A 26,622-nucleotide genomic window follows, 5' to 3' on the forward strand; every position below is an offset into this window, starting at 1 on the left:
CCTTCCCTGACGAGCAGGCTTCCTGGCCCCAGCTAGCCAGACCTATCCTTGACAGTTGCATAGGATGCTTCTAAAGGTTAGGTTCCCTAGGTGCTCAAACCAGAGCCAGAAAGCTGCCAGGTGAGTCCTTAACTGAGTTGTAAACCAAAGAGAGTATAGGAAAAGCTCTAAGGGAAGGGGCCAAAGACCAGGAGAAACAGCTCAGGGCAGTCGGTCCACAAGGCAGGGGCCAGACTATACGCTATAAGGCTACAAGGCATCTCAATAAGGGACACTATAAGGAGTGCGTGCTGTCTGTCTGCCCCCCACAACCCCTCAAACAATGCTTGGGACTTCCAGGCCAGGAAGCAAGAGCTGTTCCTTTTAGTTTTACAGATGAAGCCAAGTTAGAGTGAATCTGTAAACTTATTTAGAGATCTTAATGAGATTACACAAATTGAAAGATGCAGCAAGGGGTAAAAATCGGCTGTGAAAATCATCAAAACCAAGGAAATTTCAAGCACAGCCTGTGAAAATACTTCAGGGCTCAACAGAAACGTCTCAATTCCCAGTAATATTGCATTGGCCAAAAAGTTCGTTCAGGTTTTTCGTAACAGTGTAATGAAAAACCCGAATGAACTTTTTGGCCAAGCGAATTAAAAACTGTTAAGACATCTACACATACATATATAATTATAAATCTGTTACTAAACACTTATTCCATTAAAGGAAATGCCCCACCTTCACCCAACGCACAACACAGAAATGCATGAAACTAAATTTTATCTCAAATGCTTTAGGGAAAAGCTCCTCACAGTGGTTATCTGGGGGAGGAGGTGAAGGAGAGGGGAATTTTTATTATCTACATTATCTATTTCTATAAGTTTTAACTTATTTACAGTGAGCCTATAATTTTATTAAATAATAGTATTAATTTTGAGGCATTAAAAAAAGCAATAAAGGGACTTCCCTGGTGGTGCAGTGGTTAAGAATCCACCTGCCAATGCAGGAGACATGGGCTCGATCCCTGGTCCAGGAAGATCCCACATGCCGCGGAGCAACTAAGCCCGTGTGCCACAACTACCGAGCCTGCGCTCTAGAGCCCGCAAGCCACAACTACTGAGCCCACATGCCACAACTACTGAAGCCCACACACCTAGAGCCCGTGCTCTGCAACAAGAGAAGCCACCTCAACGAAGAGTAGCCCCCGCTCGTCGCAAGTAGAGAAAGCCCGCACACAGCAACGAAGACCCAATGCAGCCAAAAATAAATGAATAAAAATAAATAAATAAATAAATTTATTTATTTTTTTAAAAAGCAATAAAGACATTAACCAAAGGGAAAAGTATACTGAGGCGCTAACTACTTAAAAGGAGCCCTTGGGTAAATAGCTTTGAAGAGTGAAGAGATATAATGATGTGAATAACTGAACCTTATTTTATCTGTATCGTGACATTTTTATAATGCTAGGGATTTATTTGTAAATATAGGCAGGACCTAGTTTCTTTTTTTTTAATTAATTAATTAATTTTATCTATTTATTTTTGGCTGTGTTGGCTCTTCGTTGCTGCGCGCAGGCTTTCTCTAGTTTTGGCGAGCAGGGGCTACTCTTCATTGCAGTGCGCGGGCTTCTCATTGCGGTGGCTTCTCTTGTTGCGGAGCATGGGCTCTAGGCACGCGGGCTTCCATAGTTGTGGCTCGTGGGCTCTAGAGCGCAGTCTCAGTAGTTGTGGCGCACGGGCTTAGTTGCTCCGCGGCATGTGGGACCTTCCCGGACCAGGGCTTGAACCCATGTGCCCTGCATTGGCAGGCAGATTCTTAACCACTGCACCACCAGGGAAGCCCAGGACCTAGTTTCTTAAATAATAAAAGGGAAGTACATTACCCAAGCAAGTTCTAGAAAGATTACTGATGAGTGATAAGATTGCATTCTCTGGGTATCATTAGTGAGTTAAGGGCAATCTTTTTCAGAATCAAAGTGGCCAGACAGCTTCCTGCAGTCCTATGATTATTATTTCTCCTACACATCTCTGAGGCATTTAGACTTAGGTCTGCTCAAAGAGCTTAGGGCTAAAAAAGGAAGTTAGCACATGACCTCTCTTATTGTTGTATTCTGCCATGGTGATCCTTAGAGTAGCAGGAAGGGCTTTGTACTATATTACACAGGCTAGAATTAGTAGACAGAAGGGGACATAGTTAAGGTGGAACAGTTGTCTGAGCTTTGAATTCTTTTGCTTTTTTAGGTTTTGCTGCCTTGATGTAGTCTAAGTACAACTTGGTTTCAAGATATCTAATCATAGATTTTTTTCCCAGTTCTGTTCTCGTCTTATTTTTGACATACACATACAAGTACAAACAATTCTGTTAACCAATGAAAACTACAAGATTTTTGGTCCGAAGACCGAGAAAGTACAAAGGTCACAGTCAAAAAAGCTTTGAAAAGATTGACTTACCACTGGATTTAATTTCTCGGACATAATTACTAGGGAACCAGCCTGTTCTCCCATTTAATGTGCCTTCCCACCAGCCTCCTTCTTCAACTCTAGTGACATAAATGATGTCCCCTTTACAGACAGACAGTTCATCTTCATTAGTCTGCTTAAAGTTGAATCTCGCCTTTACTATCAACTGGTGACTTCCATTTTCCGTCATCTCCTGGAGAAACAAAAGTCACACCAGATTAGGCGCTCATCTCAGTGAGGCAGGGGCAGACATTCTATGAATTTAGGCAAATAAAGTAGGGTGACCAAGGATAAAACCTCAGGTCCATCTCAGTCTTGAGTTTTTAATTTAGGAACGGGCCTAACATGGGTAGGTCTTGGGGGAATGAGGGGAAGGGGATTAATAAAGCCCTCAAAATTGTAGGCAAACTTTTGCATTTGTGAGAATGTGTATTTTGGAGGGGGTCATAGCTTTTATTTCCTTCTCCCCCACCAATTATCTAAAGATATATATATATATATATATATATATATATATATATATATATATATATATATATATTTTTTTTTTTTTGGCCACGCCGCTCAGCTTGCGGGGATCTTAGTTCCCCGACCAGGGATCGAACCCAGGCCCCCTGCAGTGGAAGCTCGGAGTCCTAACCACTGGATTGCCAGGGAAGTCCCAAAAGATACTTATTTAAATGAGCCAGGAAACAAAGTAAAGTAATAAACTATCCCACTCTGCCTCTACCCAACACCCGAAGTCTTACATAATTCCGTGACCAAGATTAGGTACCAACCTCCTCTCATAAAATCTGCCTCCCCCTTCCAATTACTAAGAATATCTTAAATTGGCTAAGACTTATTCATATGCGAAGATCAAATATCCCACAGTTACCTAAGTCTGGAGTTCTTAACCTGTCACATGTCCCTTTGAGAAGCTGATCGCACAATAAGCCTTGACCCAAAACACAGACCAGTAAGTTCACACACACAGATTTTACAGACAATTTGAGAGGGCCCAAGGGTATGGAACCATAGAGTGCTCATCAGCTTCTGAAAGAGATCTGCAGTCTCCAAAGATTAAGTGCTTTGGAAGTAATTAAAGTACTTTGGAAGTAATAGCTCATGAGGGCTTAAAGCAAGTGGGTGGATTTTGACAAGGAATAAAGGTCTCAAAAGAGCAGAAGCTAGGGCGCTCCCTCCCAAATGAAAGCTCCCATGGGGGGGTGGGGGGGAAGGAGATGCAAGAGGGAAGAGATATGGGAACATATGTATATGTATAACTGATTCACTTCGTTGTGAAGCAGAAAATGGCACACCGTTGTAAAGCAATTATACTCCAATAAAGATGTAAAAAATGCAAAAAAAAAAGACCAAATGCAAAGATAACCGAGCTATCCCAATATAGGAGCTCGTCCTGGGCTCAAAAGGAATGCAAAGAGAAAAAGAAAATGACAGCGGCAATGATGAGAGCAAGTAATATACATTGATTGCCTTCTACGCGCCAGGCACTATTTAGTTCTCCTAATAAGCCCGGGGGAGAGGGGAAATAACAGCAAACTTCCCTCCGGAAGTCGCCCTAATGACTGACATTTGCATAGCATTCTCAGTTGCTCAGTTCTAGAAAGGGACAGGACTTTGGGGCTTCAACCCCGATTTTCAGACTCTGCCCCACATGCCTTTGATTTGTTCCCATGGGCCAGCCTGAACTGGGGCGAGGTTCCAAATTCGTTTTCTCACAACGCCCCAAACAACAGGATGGCTATGTCACCACCTATGGAGATGTAACCGAGATAGCAATCGAAGTTTACAAATTTTAAAACAGGCAGGGGGAATTGGGGACCAGACTTACCACTGGCTTTGACTGCCTTTGCAGCCCTGGAGCTGGGCTAGAAACTGCTCCCTGTGGGTTTGTCTGAGAGCTATTAGCAGCGCTAAGAGAAGAGGAACGTCCACATGGCCTTTCTGAGAGCTGATCTGTGAAAAGAGGAAAAGGCACCGTAAAGAGAACCCCTTGTGTCAGAAAAACATCTACAGCTTAATATTATCTTTCACGGGACATTATCAAAGGCAACCTAATCATAATTCTAACTGCTCTATGATGAACATGCCGAGCTTATTTCATTCCCCCCCCCGCCTCCCTTTTTGGTGACCAACTTCTTTTCTTAACCTTACTGGCCATTGCTCTCCAGTAGAATGAAAAACAGCGACAGAACCACATTTTCTCTTAACCCATTTCCCTACAACTCTTCCCTCCTGAACCCGTTGCAAGAGTATGCCTGTTAGCCCAGGCAGAACTATATTGGGTACCAAACAGCTGTTTGTGGCTCTTATTACTTTGAAATATTTCAAATTTCTCGCTTTGTTTTTTGGCCTATAACTGAGTGGTTCTTTTCTTCCTCACATGGAACAGTCTGTGTGGCACATATAATGTAAAATCCCTCTTATGCCTGGGGGAAGGGGTGAGGAGAATGAGAATGAGAGAGAATGTGTGTTTGAGAAAGATGCAATCTTGATACTGGAATTATTTTTTAAAAAAAATCAAACTCAAGAGTCTTCTCTTCCTTGAAACCTTGTGAAATTCAATCAGCCCGGCGCTGAGCTGGGTGTTTTCAGTATGGCGAGAGCCGTACTAAAGGGAGGAGCTGGCTTCCTGACAAATTCAAATGAGGGTTCTTTTCCTCTCCATTTATTTTTAAAAGATATAAACTGCAAAAGTCTAAAGCCCAAACATTCCCGAGGCGACAAGCTCAGTATCCAAGTAATTTCCTTGATGCTGTGGGTTTTAACTTTCACCTCCTTGTATTTTATAAATATCTGTGGCAAGGGAAGAGACTGGAAAACTTGCTAGGAGAGTTTGGCAAAGGAACATATAATTTGTATGGCATAATGTTCGAATTATCCGATCCTCCCTGCCCAGAACTGGAGAGTTGTCATGTGTGTTAAATATAGTTACTTGAATTAGCTGTACTTTCTGCTATACGCCTTGCAATAGCTCCAAAGCATTTTCTTCCAGAGAGCAAAAGAACAACTTCAGAGAAGTATTTTTACATTTATTGCTATTATATACAGCTCTTTTGACTAAAACTATAATTACTTGATAGCTTCCTAGATGCTCCAGCCTATTTGGCACTTGATTATGTTGTCTGTTCTTGTTCTCTCGTTGTTTCACGTGGGTAAGTTGAGTCTCCCTAAATAGACGGTAATTTTCTCCAGGGCAGGGACCAAGTCTTACACTTCCTTTGTAGCACCTGGCAGTGCTGGGCACACAGCCTGTTGACTCTCTAACGGTTTGAGCATCAGGACCCATGATGGAGCATCAGGGCTCTGGAGTCAGTCAGATGTGGGTCTGAATCCCAGGTCTGCTGCTTACTTTCTACTTGGGCCACTATGGGCCTGACTTTCCTTATCTGTAATACGGACCTAATACTAACAGGTCCCAGGCTTGTTTCAAAGATTGAATGAGACCACCGATGGCTTTTAGGACAGCAGAGACCCATGGTAAGGGCTCAACACATTTTAACTATGGTTATTACTGCCCAGCTGTAGGTAAGATACTATATCACGGAAGGAATGAAGTTATACTTTAAGGTTGTCATCATCTGCTTCGCATTTACTAGGATTTATATTTCATTCCGCCAACGTGATGCATACTAAACATTTAAATAAATGATGTTCTTTTCACTCACTATGAACCTGAGGTTTCATTTCCAGCGCAAGGTTACTGAAGGGTTCCTTAACATGGACAAAGGCATACAGAAAACTATGAGAAAAAATATGTCTCTGGCGGAGAAAGGGAAGTAACGGCTGCATTTTGTAAACTTTATGAAAAGGGGAACTGATATTTTTTCCTTTTTATTTTCTGTCTTGTTATACTCCACTGCCTATTCAATAGCTTTGAATGAAATTGTTTCTTGGTTCTTATTATATTAAGGGCATTAGAATAACCTCTGTGACAGTTATGTTTAAATCCTAAACTATGACAGATTAAAGTATCTGGCACCCATCAGGGTTTCTTTAGGGGGAGGAGAGAAGTCTGCCCCAATCGCACAATCCTGGCCATAGATAGTTGGCTCCTAGGGTAATCAGAGACATGTGAACCCAAATGTGTCACCCAGAACCCATCTGTCCCAAGCCCTGCTTACCTTCTGTTGCTTTGCTGACAGCTAAAAGAGTGCTCAGAACCTTGGAGAAATTGACCCCTGCATGAAGGTCATCAGGATCAAATACCTATGAGAAAGGAAATTGAAACTGTTAAGACACTGTAAGTATTCAACTCAACAAACCAAACTATCAGAAGGCCACTTCCTCTAGCTCTCAGGAGAAAAAAAAATGTAAAAGCCAAGACCCAAACCTCTGTATACCTTTGGGGGAGAAATGAAAGCAGCAGCTGAGCTGCCTAATGACATGTGGCAGGCCATCAGTGAGTCAGAGAGAAGCAGTAATGGGAAATGAGAGCCACGCCGAGGCCAGGGCCCACTAGGAAATGCACAGACCTGCTCTTCTGACCTGAGCCCATCAATACTCTCAGCCCAGTTACTGGAAACTGTGCTGGGTTACAGTCAGTGCCCATCACCTACAGAAGGAGGGGAAGCCTTTGTAACACACTTTCCTCTGTACAGTTTATTCACTGTTGTCAGCCAGGGCACTGTCTGCAGGGCTTTCCTCTCTGCAGCCCATCCTCCCCAAGGCCACCCACTGGGTCCCAACTCCATGTCGCCCAACTTTCTGCCCAGGCCTGCCTCTTGCTCCCAGCCTCAATGCCCGGTTTCTGCCCCTTGACCTTGCCCCTCTCAGCTCATCTTCATGGATTTGACCCTTGGGCGGCCTAAGCCTATAGGTTCTTCCTGGCCTTAGGTGACTATTCCAGATATGACCTCTGACCTTCCTGGTATTGCTCAACTGCCAGCAGCAAAACATTAAAGAAATACAATATTTCACTTGGCCTGTCGCAACCACCATTCTGATATCCCACTGTCCCTAGGGAAGATACCAAGCAGTTGTTATTTGAAAGACAATTGTTAATTTAAAAATGTATTCAGGGCTTCCCTGGTGGCGCAGTGGTTAAAAATCCACCTGCCAATGCAGGGGACACAGGTTCGAGCCCTGGTCCGGGAAGATCCCACATGCCGCGGAACGACTAAGCCCATGTGCCACAACTACTGAGCCTGCACTCTAGAGCCCGCGAGCCACAACGACTGAGCCCACATGCCACAACTACTGAAGCCCGCACACCTAGAGCCCGTGCTCCCAACAAGAGAAGCCACTGCAATGAGAAGCCTGCGCACCGCAATGAGAGTAGCCCCTGCTCACCAAACCAGAGAAAAGCCCACGTGCAGCAATGAAGACCCAACGCAGCCAAAAATAAAATAAATAAAATAAAAATAAATAAATTAAAAAAATAAAATAAAATGTATTCAATATCTTGTAATAACCTGTAACGGAAAAGAATCTGAAAAAGAATAGATATATAGATATAAAACTGAATCACTTTGCTGTACACCTGAAACACTGTGAATCAACTCTATTTCAGTAAAAAAAAAATTAAAATTTTTAAAAATATAAAAATTAAAATGTATTCATTGTTTTAAAATGTATGGAGGCGTCTTCTAGTCTCATAAACGTGTATTTGAATCGAGAAGTATGCTCAAGTACAGGCACAACCTATTAATCTGCCAGCCAATGATGCCAATCTATATATATCTATAGGTAGCCCGACGCCCACCTTCTGGATGGAAACACACCTTCAAAAGACATTTCATTCCAGGATGTCTAGAAGTTTGCACCCTTTTTTTTCCCCAACGTGGTGATGGGAATAAAATGTACCTTTGCACGTTGGACATGGTTGGTAATGAGCCTAGGATTTTGAAGGATCTGTCTTCCCATCAGGTAGAGACATTTGTTCCATATCTAATCCTCATGTTTTCTGGGAGCCGCGTCAAGACCCAATTTTATCTTTTTTGTGTACATATTCTAGAAGACCTAAAATCGGTCTCTCGAATGAAAATATAGAGTGTCGGGGCTTCCCTGGTGGCGCAGTGGTTGAGAGTCCGCCTGCCGATGCAGGGGACACGGGTTCGTGCCCCGGTCCAGGAAGATCCCACATGCCACGGAGCAGCTGGGCCTGTGAGCCATGGCCACTGAGCCTGCGCGTCCGGAGCCTGTGCTCCACAACGGGAGAGGCCACAACAGTGAGAGGCCCGCGTACCACAAAAAAAAAAGAAAGAAAATATACAGTATCTATTTTTTTTCAAATTTGAGGGGGCATCAGTATAAACAATATATGCAAATGTGTGCCCCTTCTGAGACTTAGAACTCTTTTTTTTTAATTTTTTTTAATTTTTGGCCGTGTTGGGTCTTTGTTGCCGCACGAGGGCTTTCTCTATTTGCGGCGAGCGGGGGCTGCTCTTGGTTGCGGTGCACAGGCTCTAGGCACGCACAGGCTTCAGTAGTTGTGGCACACGGGCTTCAGTAGTTGTGGCACATGGGCTTCAGTAGTTGTGGCTCGCAGGCTCTAGAGTGCAGGCTCAGTAGTTGTGGCGCACGGGCTTAGTTGTTCCGCAGCATGTGGGATCTTCCCGGACCAGGGCTCGAACCCGTGTCCCCTGCATTGGCAGGCGGATTCTTAACCACTGCGCCACCAGGGAAGTCCCCACACTCTTTATTCATTTAATCAATGAATGTTTTGCATTCAAACTTAAAATGACTGAAGAGCCCAATCACATCTAAAAATGAAACACTAATACACTTCTAGCAAAGGGGGAATGTCGATATTACTAAAGAGTTAAATGACACTACGATCCAAATATGTTCCTGAATGCTACAGTCTAAAATGCAAACGTTGGACTTCCCTGGTGTTCAGTTGTATTGGTACTTGGCTGAATTTGAGAACAAATAAACTGATCAGAAAATGAAACGTGCATCAACAAGAGGCACTGTGTCTGCTTGAGGGAAGTTGCCTGCACTATACACAGTTCCCTTTATAGAAAACCTCAATACACTAGAATTTACCCACAGATGCTGTAGTGAAGCACTCGGAACTCCATAGGAAGAAGTTGGAAGAGGCCTCTCGGGACCAGCAGAGAAGGCAATGCCTGAGGGTTATGATTTCCAAGCAGATGGAAGGTTAGATAGAACCATGAATGCCCTCGACGGCACTGCACCCTCACGAGCCTCACATGGAACAGTACCGAACATTCCACCCCAGACCTTTCTTCCATGCACCTGAGATTGGTCACCTACTAAAATAGAAATATTATTTGGAGGGAGTGCAATACTTTCAGCTGTTATCAGTCTTTCACATCTTAGTGGAAACGAGAGGTGTGAGACCAAGTTTAGAGATGATGATGTGGAGAAAAACTAAGGGCACTGGCGCCCAACTGGGAAAAAGCAAGGGAGATTCCCCCAGCATGGAGAGGGTGCGGGCAGAGCAAAGAGAAGTAGATTCCAATACAAGCCACTTGCCTAGGCCTAATCCCAGCCATTTATATGTGCAAAATGGAGAACCAATTCCCCTTTTCTATCTGCAAAGCAGTGGGATGGTTAAAAGGTGATGCAAATTTGTACTTTGACGCCGTTATGCGATTTCACAATACAAAGTCCCGATGCCACTCATCTCCCTATACTCTGTGCAAGCCTCACTCGCCTGTTTAGTGTCTCTGGTATGAAACTGAGTCCCAGATTAGCTGAACTTTCTTGATTCCTATTTTGGTGCAGAAATTAGCTGCTCGGTTCCAGTTGGATCTGTGAAGGTCAGATGAACAGCAGGATTCCCTCCCTCCATTTACCACTACTGTGAGGCAGACAGGTAAGAAAGGATTGCTTCTTAGACTACAGCTCGATGGTTTCAAGGTCCCACGCCTGCAATGGGATGAGGCAAGGTTCAAGAATAACAACGACAAAAAAACATTTACTTTACGCTGGGTAAGCAATAGGAGAGACAAGGATTAAAGTTCATTCAAGATTTTTTCTTAAGTATTTACATAGAGCCAGCCTAAGGTCTAATCCTACATCGGCAGCTGAAATCAGACAAGGCATTTCATTTTTAAACATATCCCCACATTTTTCCATTTTGGAGATCCACAGTGACAGCAAAACCTATTTTCCATCCACTAAACACCAGGTGTTAATTCTGAACCATTGGGGATCTGCCAGTATAAACTGCACAGAAGTTAATATTTATATGGCTTTACAAATAGATCCTTTCTGGAGGAGTTTTCAGTTTCAACATGTATGCTGTTTTATGACATTTTCCCTAAACTGAGAAAAGCAAGGAAGCACAGGAGAAGACACTCCCCCCAGCCACTTGGTAGTCCTACAGCTACGATTTCTTGACTTACAAGCCCTTGCTATGCGCTATATGCTGACACCATGCTTGGAGTCTTCATTGCCCTCGATTCTCCGAACAAGCCTGTAATGTGTCTACAATTATTTCCCCCATTTTATAGATAAGTAAACAGTGACTTAGAGTAAGCAGTTAAGTCACAAAGCAAGAAAGTGATGGAACCAATAAAAATACACAAGAAAGTGCTCCAAGAGGCATCTTAGCCCTGTATGCCCATTTTATGTTTTCATAAGACATGAAAAAGATGAGAAAGAAATCTGTGAGTTTGTACACAAAAAGAAATCCCTTGCTGCTGTCGCTATGAAATCCCTTGCAGCATCTGTACCATACGCAGTAAGTTTGTTACAACCTCTAAGATGACTTAATTCAACTAATTGTGACAAAGAGAAAATGGCCTATATGAGAAGACCGTCTCCCCAGGGGCTTTGCCTAACTCATGTGCTGTCCTTCTCATTTCAAGGGGCAGCCCTGACCCAGCAGGCACCTGGTCATGTTTGCCAGAAGGGGGTTAGGGCTGCTCTGAGTTACTTCTATTTGTTCATCTGGTTCCATCGTCCACATAAGTGAGGTGTTAGCTGGGGGTGGGGGGTGCAGGGGGAGGGCGGCATCCAGCCCATGGTTATAGGACCAAGTGAAACCATTTCTCGGCATCATGCTCTCAGCACCTGAGGTAACCAGTCACGGCCCCAGCCACATCCTTGTTAAGAGAAGAAGCCATACCGTATGCTAGTTCAGATACCTAGTGATGGGTGACGCCTGTGATGCCTCTAATGTCATGTGGCTTCAGTACCATTCAGTGAACTTCATTTAAAGTTAATATAGGGTTTGAAGTGATCACAATAGGCTCCATCACTCAACTATTAAAGTCTAATCAACTGCAAAGCAAGTGATTCAGTGGGACCACATGGACATAGCTTATGTTTCAGGCCCATTTTTAAAAAAAAATTCCAAATATTTCAGGAACATTCCATCTCTTCCTTGTTCTTACTGAATAAGATCTTAAATTAACTTAGCCCGTCTTGAATCACATTCTCTTATCCTCACAGCTGAGCACGCTGCCTCTGTTAACCCCTGAACTTGGGAGGAAATGTCATTACGTTGTGCGACAGAGAAGCAAATCTGAGCTGCTTAGTCATATTTCACCGGGTGGCAGTGCTCCTGGCTCTGTGGACATGACCTGGGATGCTTCCACTCAGCTCCTACTAAAAGCAGCCACCAAGTCAGCAACAAATAATGCTCTCAGCTCAGAAGCTGGACTCAATTCGTCACTGGTATTCCACTTACTAGAATACGGTGGATGGCATGTGTGCCCTGCCTGGTTTTAAATAATAACTGTTTCAATTTGATATGGAGTAAACCCTGCTCTCTACTTCTCTCTTATTTCCTTCCTTTCTCTCCATTTCAGCAATTTAGGGAACAAGATGTGACTTATGCATGTAGTTGCAATAACATCAGTATACTGAAAAGAGCCCTGACGTGAGGGTCAGGAGACCTTGACTCCATCCCAGATTTGTCACTGCCGAGCAGTCGTGAGGACCTAAGGAAAGCAACACTACTTTCTTTGTGGCTCTGTTTCGCATCAGGACAGTGAGAGATGTCTTTGACCAAAGGAGCACAGGAAAAGGCCTGCTGGTCCATCATCTGAATAGGGGCTCCCAAAGGCAGCATCTCGGCGGGTCTCCAGGGTCCAGAATCTGGCCTTCAGTTCTCAAGGCTCTTGAAAATGGACTTATATTAACCACATTCACAAAAGGCCAATGCAGAAGCCAAAATGCCAATTTACTAATTAAAAAAAGAAAGAACCATGAAGAGGATTGGATACTCCCATTTTATGGGCCAGATCACTCTCTCCCAATAGAGAAATCTACACAGTAAGCCAAATTACAATTAGAAATTTGCTGGATAAAACAGAATCAAAGCAAAGGGAGTCTGGGGTATCACGGCCTAACATAATTATTACCTGTTTAGAGTTGATTTTTTCAAAATGTCATTTTTTTTACATCTTTATTGGAATATAATTGCTTTACAATGGTGTGTTAGTTTCTGCTTTATAACAAAGTGAATCAGTTATACATATACATATGTTCCCATATCTCTTCCCTCTTGCATCTCCCTCCCTCCCACCCTCCCTATCCCACCCCTCTAGGTAGTCACAAAGCACCGAGCTGATCTCCCTGTGCTATGCGGCTGCTTCCCACTAGCTATCTGTTTTACGTTTGGTAGTGTATATATGTCCATGCCTCTCGCTCGCTTTGTCACAGCTTACCCTTCCCCCTCCCCATATCCTCAAGTCCATTCTCTAGTAGGTCTGTGTCTTTATTCCTGTCTTACCCCTAGGTTCTTCATGACATTTTTTTCCCTTAGATTCTATATATATGTGTTAGCATACGGTATGTGTCTTTCTCTTTCTGACTTACTTCACTCTGCAGGACAGACTCTAGGTCCATCCACCTCATTACAAATAGCTCAATTTCATTTCTTTTTATGGCTGAGTAATATTCCATTGTATATATGTGCCACATCTTTATCCATTCATCCAATGATGGACACTTAGGTTGTTTGCATCTCCGGGCTATTGTAGACAGAGCTGCAATGAACATTTTGGTACATGACTCTTTTTGAATTATGGTTTTCTCAGGGTATATGCCCAGTAGTGGGATTGCTGGGTCATATGGTAGTTCTATTTGTAGTTTTTTAAGGAACCTCCATACTGTTCTCCATAGTGGCTGTACCAATTCACATTCCCACCAGCAGTGCAAGAGGGTTCCCTTTTCTCCACACCCTCTCCAGCATTTATTATTTCTAGATTTTTTGATGATGGCCATTCTGACTGGTGTGAGATGATATCTCATTGTAGTTTTGATTTGCATTTCTCTAATGATTAATGATGTTGAGCATTCTTTCATGTGTTTGTTGGCAATCTGTATATCTTCTTTGGAGAAATGTCTATTTAGGTCTTCTGCCCATTTTGGGATTGGGTTGTTTGGTTTCTTGTTTTTGAGCTGCATGAGCTGCTTGTAAATTTTGGAGATTAATCCTTTGTCAGTTGCTTCATTTGCAAATATTTTCTCCCATTCTGAGGGTTGTCTTTTGATCTTGTTTATGGTTTCCTTTGCTGTGCAAAAGCTTTGAAGTTTCATTAGGTCCCATTTGTTTATTTTTGTTTTTATTTCCATTTCTCTAGGAGGTGGGTCAAAAAGGATCTTACTGTGATTTATGTCATAGAGTGTTCTGCCTATGTTTTCCTCTAAGAGTTTGATAGTTTCTGGCCTTACATTTAGGTCTTTAATCCATTTTGAGCTTATTTTTGTGTATGGTGTTAGGGAGTGCTCTAATCTCATACTTTTACATGTACCTGTCCAGTTTGTCCAGCACCACTTATTGAAGAGCCTGTCCTTTCTCCACTGTACATTCCTGCCTCCTTTATCAAAGATAAAGTGACCATATGTGCGTGGGTTTATCTCTGGGCTTTCTATCCTGTTCCATTGATCTATCTTTCTGTTTCTGTGCCAGTACCATACTGTCTTGATTACTGTAGCTTTGTAGTATAGTCTGAAGTCAGGGAGCCTGATTCCTCCAGCTCCGTTTTTCGTTCTCAAGATTGCTTTGGCTATTCGGGGTCTTTTGTGTTTCCATACAAATTGTGAAATTTTTTTTTCTAGTTCTGTGAAAAATGCCAGTGGTAGTTTGATAGGGATTGCATTGAATCTGTAGATTGCTTTGGGTAGTAGAGTCATTTTCACAATGTTGATTCTTCCAATCCAAGAACATGGTATGTCTCTCAAAATGTCATTTTTTAAATGGCCTATATATAAATTCGGGCTTTAACTTGCCACCACTGCCTCGTGGGACTCGAACTGCAATTGTGGACAGCTTTGACCATCTATGTCCTTTTGTCTCTGTGGATTTATATAGAGTCACTTTAGATAATTAATACGGGCTTCTAGATGACTTGGACCTCATCTCATCCACAGCTAGGAAGTCAAGCTCCCCAGAGCTCCTGTAATAGGAGCAAAGACCTGAGCGTAATTGTCACTGCTCACACCTCATCGAGAAGTCCCCAAATCCACTCCGGGATGGCTTCCTCAGCATCACTGACATCAACGTATCCCACCTTATGATCGCCATTCTTCCCTGTTAGCACTCACCTAGGGCAAAAACCGCTTTCTCCACAACAGAGATTTATCCTCAGTTGAGTAGCAAGTGTTGAGGAAAGTGGCGAATGAATGAGGAATGATACAGGCATCTTGGTGGGGATGGTCCCAGGATTAAAAAGAGAAAGAACAACTGGCTTTGGATAATCTCACCGAAAAGAGAGTAGGCACGAAGGAAAGTGAAAGATGAAATCTCTCTTGTCAATAGCGTTTGCCAAGCCAAGGGTGGGAAGCCAGAGGCTTAGAACCAGCTGCCTCTCAGCCCACTGGCCGCTGTGGCCCTCCCCCTGACCCTCCTCCTGTGCCTCTGTCACTAGAGCCACACTGGCTGCCAGTTTTGAGGGATGCGGGCGGATGGGTGATGCCCCAGCTGCTGGAGCATCTGTGCACCAGAGCTGGGGGTGTCCTTCCCAAGCCTCAAGCCACCACCACGTCGGAGAAGGGGACTTACTTCTTAGTTGTGAAAATTGGAATGAGGAACACATTTTCCCAGGGACACAGTGTCACCTGCGCCACTTAGTCTCTATGACATCCACAGTTCAGCCACATTAGTTATTAAACTAGCCGCTGTGGGCCAGCCAGAAAACAGAATCACCACGTAGCACCTTGTTTCTATGGGAAAATGTGTTCTGTGTTCCTAACAATAACTTAAAAACAAATATTTGGAAAATAATCCATTTTTATACTGAAGAATGCCTGAACATGGGGTCCCAGATCAACGTCCTCATCCTTATATTTCTTCCTTGTCCTTTCACGTAAAGGAGGAATTAGAAAAGGAGGAATTAAAAAGAAAAAAAATGCCCTAGACACTCCGAGTACTATTTATTTTGGAACTCCCCGTGATGAATCCAGTGACACGTGTGAAGACCATGAAAATAAGCTCAGAAAGTGTAACAGCCGACAGTTCCTGACTGTTTAACCATCCAGGCGGTTAAGGAGGAGACTCTCCTGTGAAGATAGGTTCCTGCAGCCCCTGTTTTCCTAGGAGCCTCCTGCGATTTAGGGTTGGAGCCCGAGAACCTAGCAGAAGCAGCTGCTTCGGGACAACTTCATGCACAGGAGAGACTGGTGTTAAATGAGCCCTACCCAAAGCTGAGGGAGGGAGGAGGGCAATGAGCACAGGAGCCCCTCCTCCAGCGGTCTCATCCGCTGCCTTCCTTAAAGTCCTCCACTGACTCACCCTCACCTCTCTTTCTTCTGAACAGCTACAGCCTTGCAGTCTGGGTAGATGCTGTAATATTCTGTATTTATTCTGTGAGGGTTAAGATTAGCCCTGGCTTTCCCATTGGAAAGCCAACTGTTTGCAGTGCAAAGGGTCCCCCAGCCCTGGTCCAGCATTCAACACATGAGACACTCGATAAATAGTCATTCATTGGTGGCTTGACGGAATGGACTGTCAGAGAAACTTAAATATAAATTGCACCTAGAATGTAAGCCCCACGAAGCCAGTTCTTTCCAACCTTTTTCACGGCTGGATCCTCAACGTCTAGAAGAGTGCCTGTCACATAGTTGGTGCTCGATAAATGTTTGATGAGTTAATGAAAGTTTAGAAGCTCTCCCCAATTGGTGATTAATTATAATTGAGGAAAAGGCATTGCCGAAATTACAGTAAAGGCAAAAAGAAATATCATTAAGGAAGAAAAAAATCCATTTCCATGTGACTTTTCAGGAAACATCTGTTATCTAAAATAATATACACCTGTGCTCATCTGCAAACTGAAGCCCTGTGACCATGACATGACCAAAGATGCTTCAAACTCCATGGTGGTGGATTTCATTAACTCGTCTGCCAATGCGATTACTGGCGTGTCCCAGGTAGTACAGGTTCCTTTAAATCTCCTCCCAAAGCACCATGATGTGAGCACTATAGAGAAGGGACACCGGAAAGAACTGGGAGATGTTACTGTTTGGCTGGGCTGGGCTATCTTTTTTTTTTTCACTGTTTATTGTAAAATAGCTTAAATGACAGCCACTAAGAGCCACATTCACCTGTTCATCCCTTGCTCTAAAAGAGGCGCTGAGTCCCAGCAGGGCACATGGGATGTGGCAAAACACGGCAAAGTAACCCACGAGAAGTAAGAAGAGGTGATAGGCAATTGGCAAGACTACGAATCACACACCTGAAGTCCCTCTTCCACCAGCTAATCCGGGTGGGAAGGATGTTGTACCAAAGTTTCTCCCACTTTCTGTCTTTCAAGATCACCTTCAACCATTCATTCGGCAAAGACTTTTGGCGCACTTTGCTTACGTCTCTATGTGAGTCACTTTTTCAAGCCTGCCCTTTTCAGAGATGTCCATCAATGCCTAACAGACATCAATCAACCAATTAATTAACTAATTAATTAATTAACTAATTAATTTTCCTCCACCTGACCCCAAACAGGATCTGTGCCTAGGAAACCATCCAAACACAGGAAGGTGGGTGCTCGGGAGCTCAGATAGCCAAGCCATCAGGAATGGTGCTTTCAGTTAAAATTCACGTCTCTCAGCCTAAGGTAACCCAGCCTATAACTGCCTACAAGGTCAAGTCCACGCTCTTCGAGCCAGCATTCAAAGTCCTTCTCAAGCTGGTCCCACAACTAGCAAGCCCATCGTTTCTCATCATCACCTCTTTGTATGCCCCAGAATCCTTTGCTTCCTTCACCGTGCCTCTCTCTGCTATGCACACTTCTCCTTATGAAAAAGTTCCCTCAACTGTCTGAATCCTAGCAGTCCTTAGGAGCCCATCCTCCATCACTCTCTTCCATGGGGTCTTCCCCCAACACTACACCTCAGTACACAAAGGGCTTCTCTTTCTCGCAACTCTGTATTATGCTCTAGATTCTGGAAGCTTGGCTACCTAGCCATCCACTTCTACATGCTGCGAAACTCCACTATTTCCCATACACATGCTGCCTTTTTCCACAATTCTCAGTACTCACCATGTAGACAGTGCACAAGCACTTGCTGACTATTCCTCTTTCCTTTCAACCAAAAACTTAAGCAGCTATTTCTTCCACCAGAAACACCTGTCCTTTGGTCATACCTTCCCCAGAAGGAAAGACAGGAGAAGGTAATTTTTTCCTGGTAGAACTTGATAAATCAGGCCTCATATATTTTCCATCACTTGGGAAGATAGATGCTTCTTTTTGAAGAATATGATTGAGAGAAGCAAAGAAAGCTGGCAAAGCATTTACCTCACCCAAAGGAAGTGAAGTTACTACCTGGGATCATTTGGAAGAATCAAAGTTACGGAGTCCTGGATGTGCAAATCTCACACGTGGACAGCCCAGTGAAATCGAGAGAGTTTGGGTAACATAAGGAATAAGAAGAGACCTGAGCACTGCAAAGGCAGAGAAGGTCTTCCAAATGACACTGTGGCACCTAATCTCTCATACTTTTCTTTTTTTTTTTAACTTTTAAAAACATGAAACAGGTGCTCCAGCTTGACATAAAGAAAGTGAGTAATACTGTATTAGGAAGGACCCAGCTTTCTTTTTAGCCTTATTTTCATCCACTAAAGAGTCATTTCTATGAATAAAGTCAGCTGTTGATAATGTACACATAGACTGTTAGATATGCAATCTATCTAAAATAAATTTTTAAAAATTCATTACCCATTCAACAAATATTTACTGAACACCTGGTATATGCCAGGCACTAATACATAAATTTGTTTTAAGATAAGAAATAAAAAGGATGCTATATAAAATCTAGCAAATAAAATCACCCACAAGTATACCAACTGTCAAACGTTGTTTTTCATTCTGTTCTCTTTGCTTGAAGATGATTTTTTTAATCCCCAATCAGGATTTTCCCCAATCCATCCCCAAATACCAGCATATCATCAAATAATGCAAACTGGTCATTTTACAGTAAAAATGCTGATTTACACTATCACAACACACATTTCTCCAAAGAAGTGGCTAAATTTCTTTTGTTAGTAAAATACCGCATTCTCTTGGTTTGCATACATTTCTCAGAAATTATTGGTAAGTAGCCCCAGTTTGCTGGAAACCTAGCCATGAAGAACAGACAAATTACAAGACAGAATGTTCCTCAGTGTTGAGACCTGCTTCACAGGCCGGGCTCTTCATAAAAGCTGTTAAGAGCTTGACCCCTTCGAGATGCCTCTTAAAGTAATATCCATGTGTTTCCAAAGCATGAAGAAACCTGTATGTTATTGTCTAGGGTGAGACAAGTCCTTATAACACTTTCACTCACTGCTTTGCAAACTGCTGCATTTCCTCCCACCTTAATTTAATTCCTTCTCTTCCCTATTGCCCTATTCAATCCCTCAATTGACATGTCTGATCTCTGTAATAATATTCAAGTCCCCAAGAAAGTATAAAGCTGGGATTTTACTCTCTTTCTGTAAGCAGAACTAAGTTAGGAAGGTAAATCTTCTGCCAAGAAGTCAATAAAAATGACACGTGGCTATTATGTCATCTGGGGTGATCCACATCTCTGAACCCACACACCCCTCTGTGTGGAAGGGTCCAGTTTGCCAGGGTATGACAAAGCGGGGAGCTAATTAGACAGATGTCTGGTGTTGTAAGTCCATCTTCCAGATGACAACAGAGGAAGTGGCAATGCAGATATGGAGCAGCTTCTGGACTGAGTGGACATACACTTCCTCTAAAAACGTAGGTAAGCAAAGGCCCTAAGCAATAGGCAAGCGCGCTCACTCTTCTTCATTTGCAATTCAAAGGCCAGACCTTGTACTTCCTTTTGGTACTAACCCCAAGGTCATCATGTTGTGCTGGCAATGTCTTCACCTCTCAGATTGATCCTGGGGGGGGTCGCCTCAGTGATAACGTATGACCAAATTAGAATGGGGCTGGAGTAGGGGAGAGTGGCCAAGATTGTGTGGTTTGAAAAAAGGGCTGTATTGTGCTCTGTTGCCCCAGAAACAGCCTGGATTAGAATCAACATTAAAACCAAATTAAAGGGGTTTCCCTGGTGGTGCAATGGCTAAGAATCTGTCTGCCAGTGCAGGGGACACAGGTTTGATCCCTAGTCCGGGAAGATCCCACATGCCGCGGACCAACTAAGCCCGTGCGTGTGCCACGACTACTGAGCCTGTGATCTGGAGCCTGTGAGCCACAACTACTGAGCCCACGTGCTGCAATACTGAAGCCCGTGTGCCTAGAGCCCGTGCTCTGCAGTGAGAGAAGCCACCGCAATGAGAAGTCCGCGCACCGCAATGAAGAGTAGCCCCTGCTCGCCGCAACTAGAGAAAGCCCGCGCACAGCAACGAAGAACCAACGCAGCCAAAAATAAATTAATTAATAAATAAATTTAATTTAAAAAAACAAATTAGAGTTGAGTTAGATTTAAAACAAGATAACTTTGACACCTCCCATCAGGAAGATTCAATTGATCAAATTTTGCAATAAAATGCCTTCCTTTTGGTATTATCAGCATACATTCAATCCAATTCAGAAACTATATTTTTCCCTTTTAAGTATTACATACCGTGGTGGGGGGGTTGTTTCTTTTTGTTTTGTTTTTGTAGAGGCAACTGATTTTTTTTTTTTTTTTTTTTTTTTGCGGTACGCAGGCCTCTCACTGTTGTGGCCTCTCCCGTTGCAGAGCACAGCCTCCGGATGCGCAGGCTCAGCGGCCATGGCTCACGGGCCCAGCCGCTCCGCGGCATGTGGGATCTTCCCGGACCGGGGCACGAACCCGTGTCCCCTGCATCGGCAGGCGGACTCTCAACCACTGCGCCACCAGGGAAGCCTGAGGCGATGATTTTTATTTTCTCCCCTCGACTATGCCCAAATCAACAGGTTTATTACTTATTTCCTGGGAGCAAGGGGGAAAGTTTTTGTCAGTCATAACCAAAAGCAAAAAACCATTTGTTGAATTGTTTAATTCAACTAAATCAGGAAGCATCTTGCTCTGGGGTGGATTTTTAAATTTCAAGCTATCGTAATTACAAAACAAATGCATTTGTTTTACAAGACACACCAACTATTTCATCCAGGTAAACAACAGAAACTGAAAATATCCTTTTTACACATTCTCCTAGTTTATGCATAGACTAGAAAAGAGTGAAAGGCTTTCCTGATTTTTCAAGTCCAAGAGGAATCCGTCCAAACCGTTTCTATTATTAGCACACAAAATGGTAGCTAAAGAAGTTACTGTGGTTAACAACTGAATAATTCATAGTCTCGGAAGAATTCTGTTGCTTTGTCTTCTCCACTTCCTCTTTAGAACTGGATCCCCAAACATATTTCTAATCCTGAGTTGTCATAAAGGCAACCATATACAAATTCTTCTCAGCACTTAAAAATTGGCCACACTAAGCACTGAGAACTACAGCAAGACATTAAGCTGGAGACTTAATAGGATCTCTTATAACCAGTTCGTGAAACTCTTAAGATTACACATATATTGTCAGAAATTAGAGTCACAGGTTCCAGTCTGTGTCCCATGGATATCACTGGGCTATAACATCACTGAAATTTAAACCGCCTTTATGCAGTCTTCCAAATAAAATATGTAAACACAGTAAATATGACCTACAAATAATTTTAAATACATTTCAACACCCTCTAATCTAAATTCAAATTATTTTCTATGAAGTGAGGCACTGAGAATTTCAAGTCTGGAAAAAGAAAAAAAACACTTCAATTAGTGAGTGAAAGAGGTTAATAATGTTGACAGGATGAACATTTCTGCTGTTCGCCATGACAAGAGAGGTCAAGCCCGCCACCACTCTTCATCTAAAATTCCCAGAAACTGTCAACTTTATTTTGTCTTCAGAAGAGGGATGTTAAGAATTAGAAAATATGTAGGGATTTTAACCTTTGACTTTATTTTCCAGAAACGTTTTTCCAAAAACAAGCGATCTTTGCCAAATAAAGCACAGACCTGAGAAACAAAATGGGTGGATATTTTGTTCCTGGTTTAAGTTTCATCCCCGTCTAAATTCTCAGTGTGGGAATTCCCTGGCGGTCCAGTGGTTAGGACTCCGTGCTTTCACTGCCAAGGGCCCTGGTTCTATCCCTGGTCGGGGAGCTAAGATCCCGCAAGCCGCATGGCACGGCCAAAAGTTTAAAATATATATATTTTATATATATATTACATATACCTAATAAGTGACTACCTCAGGTTAGTTCAAGTCCAAGACTCAAGCTCTTAGCCACTGTACTACTATACTACTTCTCAAGAACAAAGCTTCCCTGACCGGGAATCAGACCCAGACCAAGGCAGAGAAAGTTACAAATTCTGGCCACTAGACCACACAGCATGTGTTGGGTTGCCTGATCCCACACCAAAAAGGCCCTGATGGTTATGTTTGGCAGTCTGCTTTTTATAGTTTTTGTCTCCTGCTGATTTCATTGCTTCCATGTTACACATAGATATAGACTCTTTCTGCCATCGCCAGCAAGTCTAATCTAGAGCAACTTCTCTTCTCCCTTTATCACAACTTTCTATTTAAACGCTGTTTTCCAGTTTACAAAGTGCTTCCACATACCTTATCTCATTTAATCTAATTTGCTATTTCTAACCAGTATGGGGATGAGCAACCAGATTACCCATAATTCCAACAGGCTTCAATAAATAAAAGTAATTAGGCTCTGAGTGAGGGTCTGAGGCAGTCTCCTAGGAATAAAAGTGCACAAGTCTAAGGACAAAGATGGGGCATCTCTTTTGCAGCCCGGAGCTTCCCCGACCATTCAGTCATTCTAGCAATCATTCATTTAATGAACATTAACTGAGCACCTGCTATGTGCCACGTTCTGTACTGATCGCTGGCGTTACATGATCAAGTTCTGGTTCCTGCCTTTGAGAAGCTCCAAGGCTAGTAGAGACGGAAATGTGTCCACAGACTACCATGGTGAGAGTGGGCAGCTAGCGAAAAGGTAGCTGGGCACAAGGGATTATGGGAAAATGGATGCTAACTGCCCAATCCAGCAGAGATTTCCTAGACAATCCGATGCTGAGGAGGTTCTCAGCTTGGGGGCAGACACTAGAGGTTGCTAGATGGCTGAACTCTAGATAAACCAGGGAAATAGTTGTTGACTCTGGCTGTGCATTAGAATCACCTGGGGAGCTTTCAAAACCAAATAATAACTTCAGAAAACTTTGGGGCAGCACTTACTCAAGCCAAACATATACACACCCTATGGCCCAGCAGTTCCATTCCTATGCATAAACCCAGCAGAAATGTGCACCAGAAGACATGCGCAGGAATATTCATAGTAGCATTGTTCATAGCAACTCCAAACTGGAAACAACCCAGATGTCCATCAACAGGTGAATGGATAAACAAAATAGCGGACATCCACATGGTGGAATACTACTAGCAATAAAAAAGAAAGAATGACATGGGGAACTCGTACAAATATTACCCTGAGTGAGAGAAATCTTATACAAACAGATACATACTATATGATTCCACCCATATAAAGTACAAGACAGAAAAAAAGGAATCTATTGTCTTAGAAGTCAGGGCAGTGGTGCCCACTGGTGAGGGGTAGTGACTGAGAAGGCGCACAAGGCAGGTGGCTTTTGAATGCTGATGATGGTGTGTTTCTTAATCGGTGTGCTGACTGTACAGATGTGTTCAGTTTGTAAGGATTCATCAAACTCTACTTAGGATTTGTGCAGTTTCCTGAATTCATGCTATATGGCAATAGAAAATTCATTTAAACATTAAAAAAAAGAACAAGAAATACCAAGGCCTGGGTCTCACTGCAGACCAATTAACCCAAAAGCTCAGTGTGAGGAGATCCCAACATTTGTATTTTTAAAAAACACCCCAGGTGGCTCTAATGTGCAGCCACGTGTGCAAACCAAGGTTAGGCGTTCCTGTATGTATCAACAGCTCCTCTGGGGGGATAGCCTGGCACGTAGCAAAGGGAACAAGTTCTGAAGTAAGGTACGTCAACAATTACATTCTGGCTCCATTTTGCACTGGCAGTGTGTGGCATTTGTCTGCATCATCCCCAAACCTCAGTATAATGGGAACAATATCCCCTCCCTCCCAGGATTGTTGTGAGGATTAAATAAAATAATATACTTAAAGCACCTAGCACAGTACCTAGAACATAGTAGGTGCTTGAGAAATGGTAGGTACTCAACTCCTTTTCTTCCTTCGTGTCTAAGTTCCAGTGATGAGCAGATTGCTGTTAACGAACAAAACTCACGCTCTCCAATTTCCCCTCCTGAATGAGTTTCTTTGTAAAGACTGAAGTAATATTATACTTGGGCTAGTGATGTCAAACGAATGTCGGACATTTCTGGGCCCTGGTCGCTCACTCTGTTCAGCACCTGCTACCCCGGAAGGTGAACGGAGGGGCGGCAGACTGTAGGTAAATACAAACCACAGACTCTCCTTTGGAAAGCTTTGTCCCTGTCCTCACTCCTAAGAACAGCACTAGCCATGTGAGTTGGCAAAAGGAACAGAAAAAATTAATAGCTTGGAAGGCATATCATCCATGAAATGTGCCAAATGAAACACTTTTGTATAAAATGTCATGTTTTCGTAAAAACAAACAAACAAAACAGAATCCTGGGCTGAGAGCAGGAGATTCAGGTGAGAGTTTTGATGATACCACCCGTCAGCTGTATGACTTTGCTTCACTAAACTTTTCTGTTTCTCTGGCCAATGAAAGTAATGCCATCTCTCCTACAGCCTTTACAAGGGCACAGTGAGTTTCAGATAAGATAAGTAGAAAGCTTTCCAAAAACTGAAGCAGCAAAGAAAGGCAAGACTGGAAATTTACTTTTTTCCAAACTCCAATCACCAACCACCACCCTCCCTCCCCAAGACTGAGAACTCTCTGATATTAACTGCTCCAAGTGTACGCAGAGACTCCACCAGCCTGAAGCTCGCTTATGTAAGAAGAGACTGCAGCACTGCCTGGCATGTAGCATAATACTTTGCTTAAGAGAAATCCTTGGAAATGCCTCAGCTGAAGTACAAGGGCAAGCCCAGGCCTTACGTTTTGGAGACAGGCGCTCTCAGTCACGGAACACCAGAACTGTGGCTCGAGCAAATGATGTCATCCGAGCTCCTCTTACCATGGTCAATGTCAAAAATTAAGACAGGAAGTTCAAGGACAAATTGTGGGGTTCCCAGGCAAATATAAGTTAGAAAAGCAGCTTGGACCTTAGAATCTTGCCTTAAAAGTTGTCTCCTATTCTGTAATGGTTTTTGGTTTATGTGAAGCTTTTCTTGACAAAAATATACATAGTTGCATAGAAAAATATATTCCCTTAGGACTCTATTTTTACTCCCACTACGCATTAAGAAAAGAAAAAAAAATCATGTGAGTCACCCCTAGATTCAAAAACAATATCAAACCAAATGTAAATATATAAGATTCTCGAAGAGACAGAGATAAACTTAAGGGCTCTCCACTCTAGAGCTAAGAAACGAAATCGCTCACATACCTGTTGGGTTCCTAAATGACTGGAAAATGAAAACTCGAAATTAACCACAGGCACGTTGAACACCTTGGAGATACAGGACTTTCCCCATCCACAGACCATTCCTGCGACAGACCTGTGTACTCAACACCGAAAATACCCCCAAATGTACAGATGCCGGGGGTTGAGGGGTGGGGGGAGGTCAAGTTAGTATCAAAAAAATAGTACTGTTGACTACCGCCCTGGTTCCGGGGGAAAGAAGGAATCCGGTCTGATGCAAAGCTCGCGGCCAGAGGCGGACAACTCGCCCCTAAGTTTGGCGCTTCCCAGCTCTCCGCCCGCGGCCCCCGCCCCCGCTCCCCGCACCCCGGAGCTCAGAGCCCCGCGAGGCCCTGGCGGAGGACGGACCCCGCGGCCACGGCCCGGGGAGGAAAGGCGGCTCCTCTCCAACCGGGGTCCTTCGCCCCCACCCCAGGCCCTCGCGCGCTTCCCTTCCCCTGACGCCCTCGCCCCGGGGCAGGTCACCTGGCTCGGCCGCTGCCCGCTGCTCCTCCGGTTGCTCGCTCGGTCCAGCCGCGCCGCCGCCGCCTCCGGGAAGCCGCTCGCCCTCCCGAGTCACGGGGCCGGCGAGCGGGCGGCCGAGCCCGTGCCAAGGCTGCGGGAACAGTTCCACCCGGCCGGAGCTGGGACCCTGCCCCGAGCGCGGCCGCCACCAGGGCGAAACTGGAGAGCTGGGCTCGGCTCTCCGGGGCGGGGAGGGGCGGCTGCAACTTTGCTCCTGGACGCGGGCGAGGAGGGGGCGCCCGTCTCCAAACTCCGTGCAGCGCCCGCAACCTCTCCAGTCCGGGGATTTTTTTTAATGCCACCCTTTTTTTTAATATAAAGGGAAGCCAGATTCTTGCCCTCAAGTTCTTGTTTCCAGAGCGGCGGGGCCGCTGGGAGGGCGGAAAGCTGGGTGCGGGAGACGCGCCCCGCTGGGTGCGCTGGCGGCGAGCCGGTCGAGGGCGCGAGGGGCAGCGGCGGACGGGCAGCGGCTGCCCTGGGAAGCCGCCTTCGCGGCCGCTCCGGACCCTGCTCTCAGTACCTCGCTGGCCCCCTCCAGCCCGGCGCCCAGAGCTCGGGAGGGAAAGCGGCCTGGAGGGACCGGGCCAGCGGCGTGGAAGCAGTGACCCGGACCTGGATCGCCGAAGTAGGAACTGGAAGTGACAGCGGCGCAGGGTAGAGCCGCCGCCGCCGCCGCCGCCGCTGCCGCCGCCGCCGCCCGGGTAGCTGTGGCAGCAGCAGAAACCGCGGAGCAGCGGCGGCCACACTGCGCATGCTGCTGCCGCCCAGTTCG

General features: G+C 44.3%; 1 protein-coding gene across 10 annotated transcripts in view; it reads right to left on the reverse strand.

Moving 5' to 3' along the window:
• ARHGEF6 (Rac/Cdc42 guanine nucleotide exchange factor 6) overlaps positions 1-26,622 on the reverse strand; it is a 119,106-nt gene that overhangs the window by 81,532 nt on the left and 10,952 nt on the right. For 8 of the 10 annotated variants that reach the window (XM_079909834.1, XM_079909837.1, XM_079909835.1 and 5 more), the window contains exons 3-5: positions 6,569-6,653; positions 4,276-4,400; positions 2,433-2,634 (exon numbers count right to left, since the gene is read on the reverse strand). In XM_079909834.1, coding sequence (XP_079765960.1) covers positions 2,433-2,634; positions 4,276-4,400; positions 6,569-6,653 — 412 coding nt within the window. Of the gene's footprint in view, positions 1-2,432; positions 2,635-4,275; positions 4,401-6,568; positions 6,654-25,310; positions 25,527-25,811; positions 26,468-26,622 lie in introns of those variants that run through there. The other 2 variants (XM_079909830.1, XM_079909836.1) reach the window with 2 other exon arrangements.

This window comes from Stenella coeruleoalba (genome assembly GCF_951394435.1).
Source record: "Stenella coeruleoalba genome assembly, chromosome: X".
Taxonomy (NCBI): domain Eukaryota; kingdom Metazoa; phylum Chordata; class Mammalia; order Artiodactyla; family Delphinidae; genus Stenella; species Stenella coeruleoalba.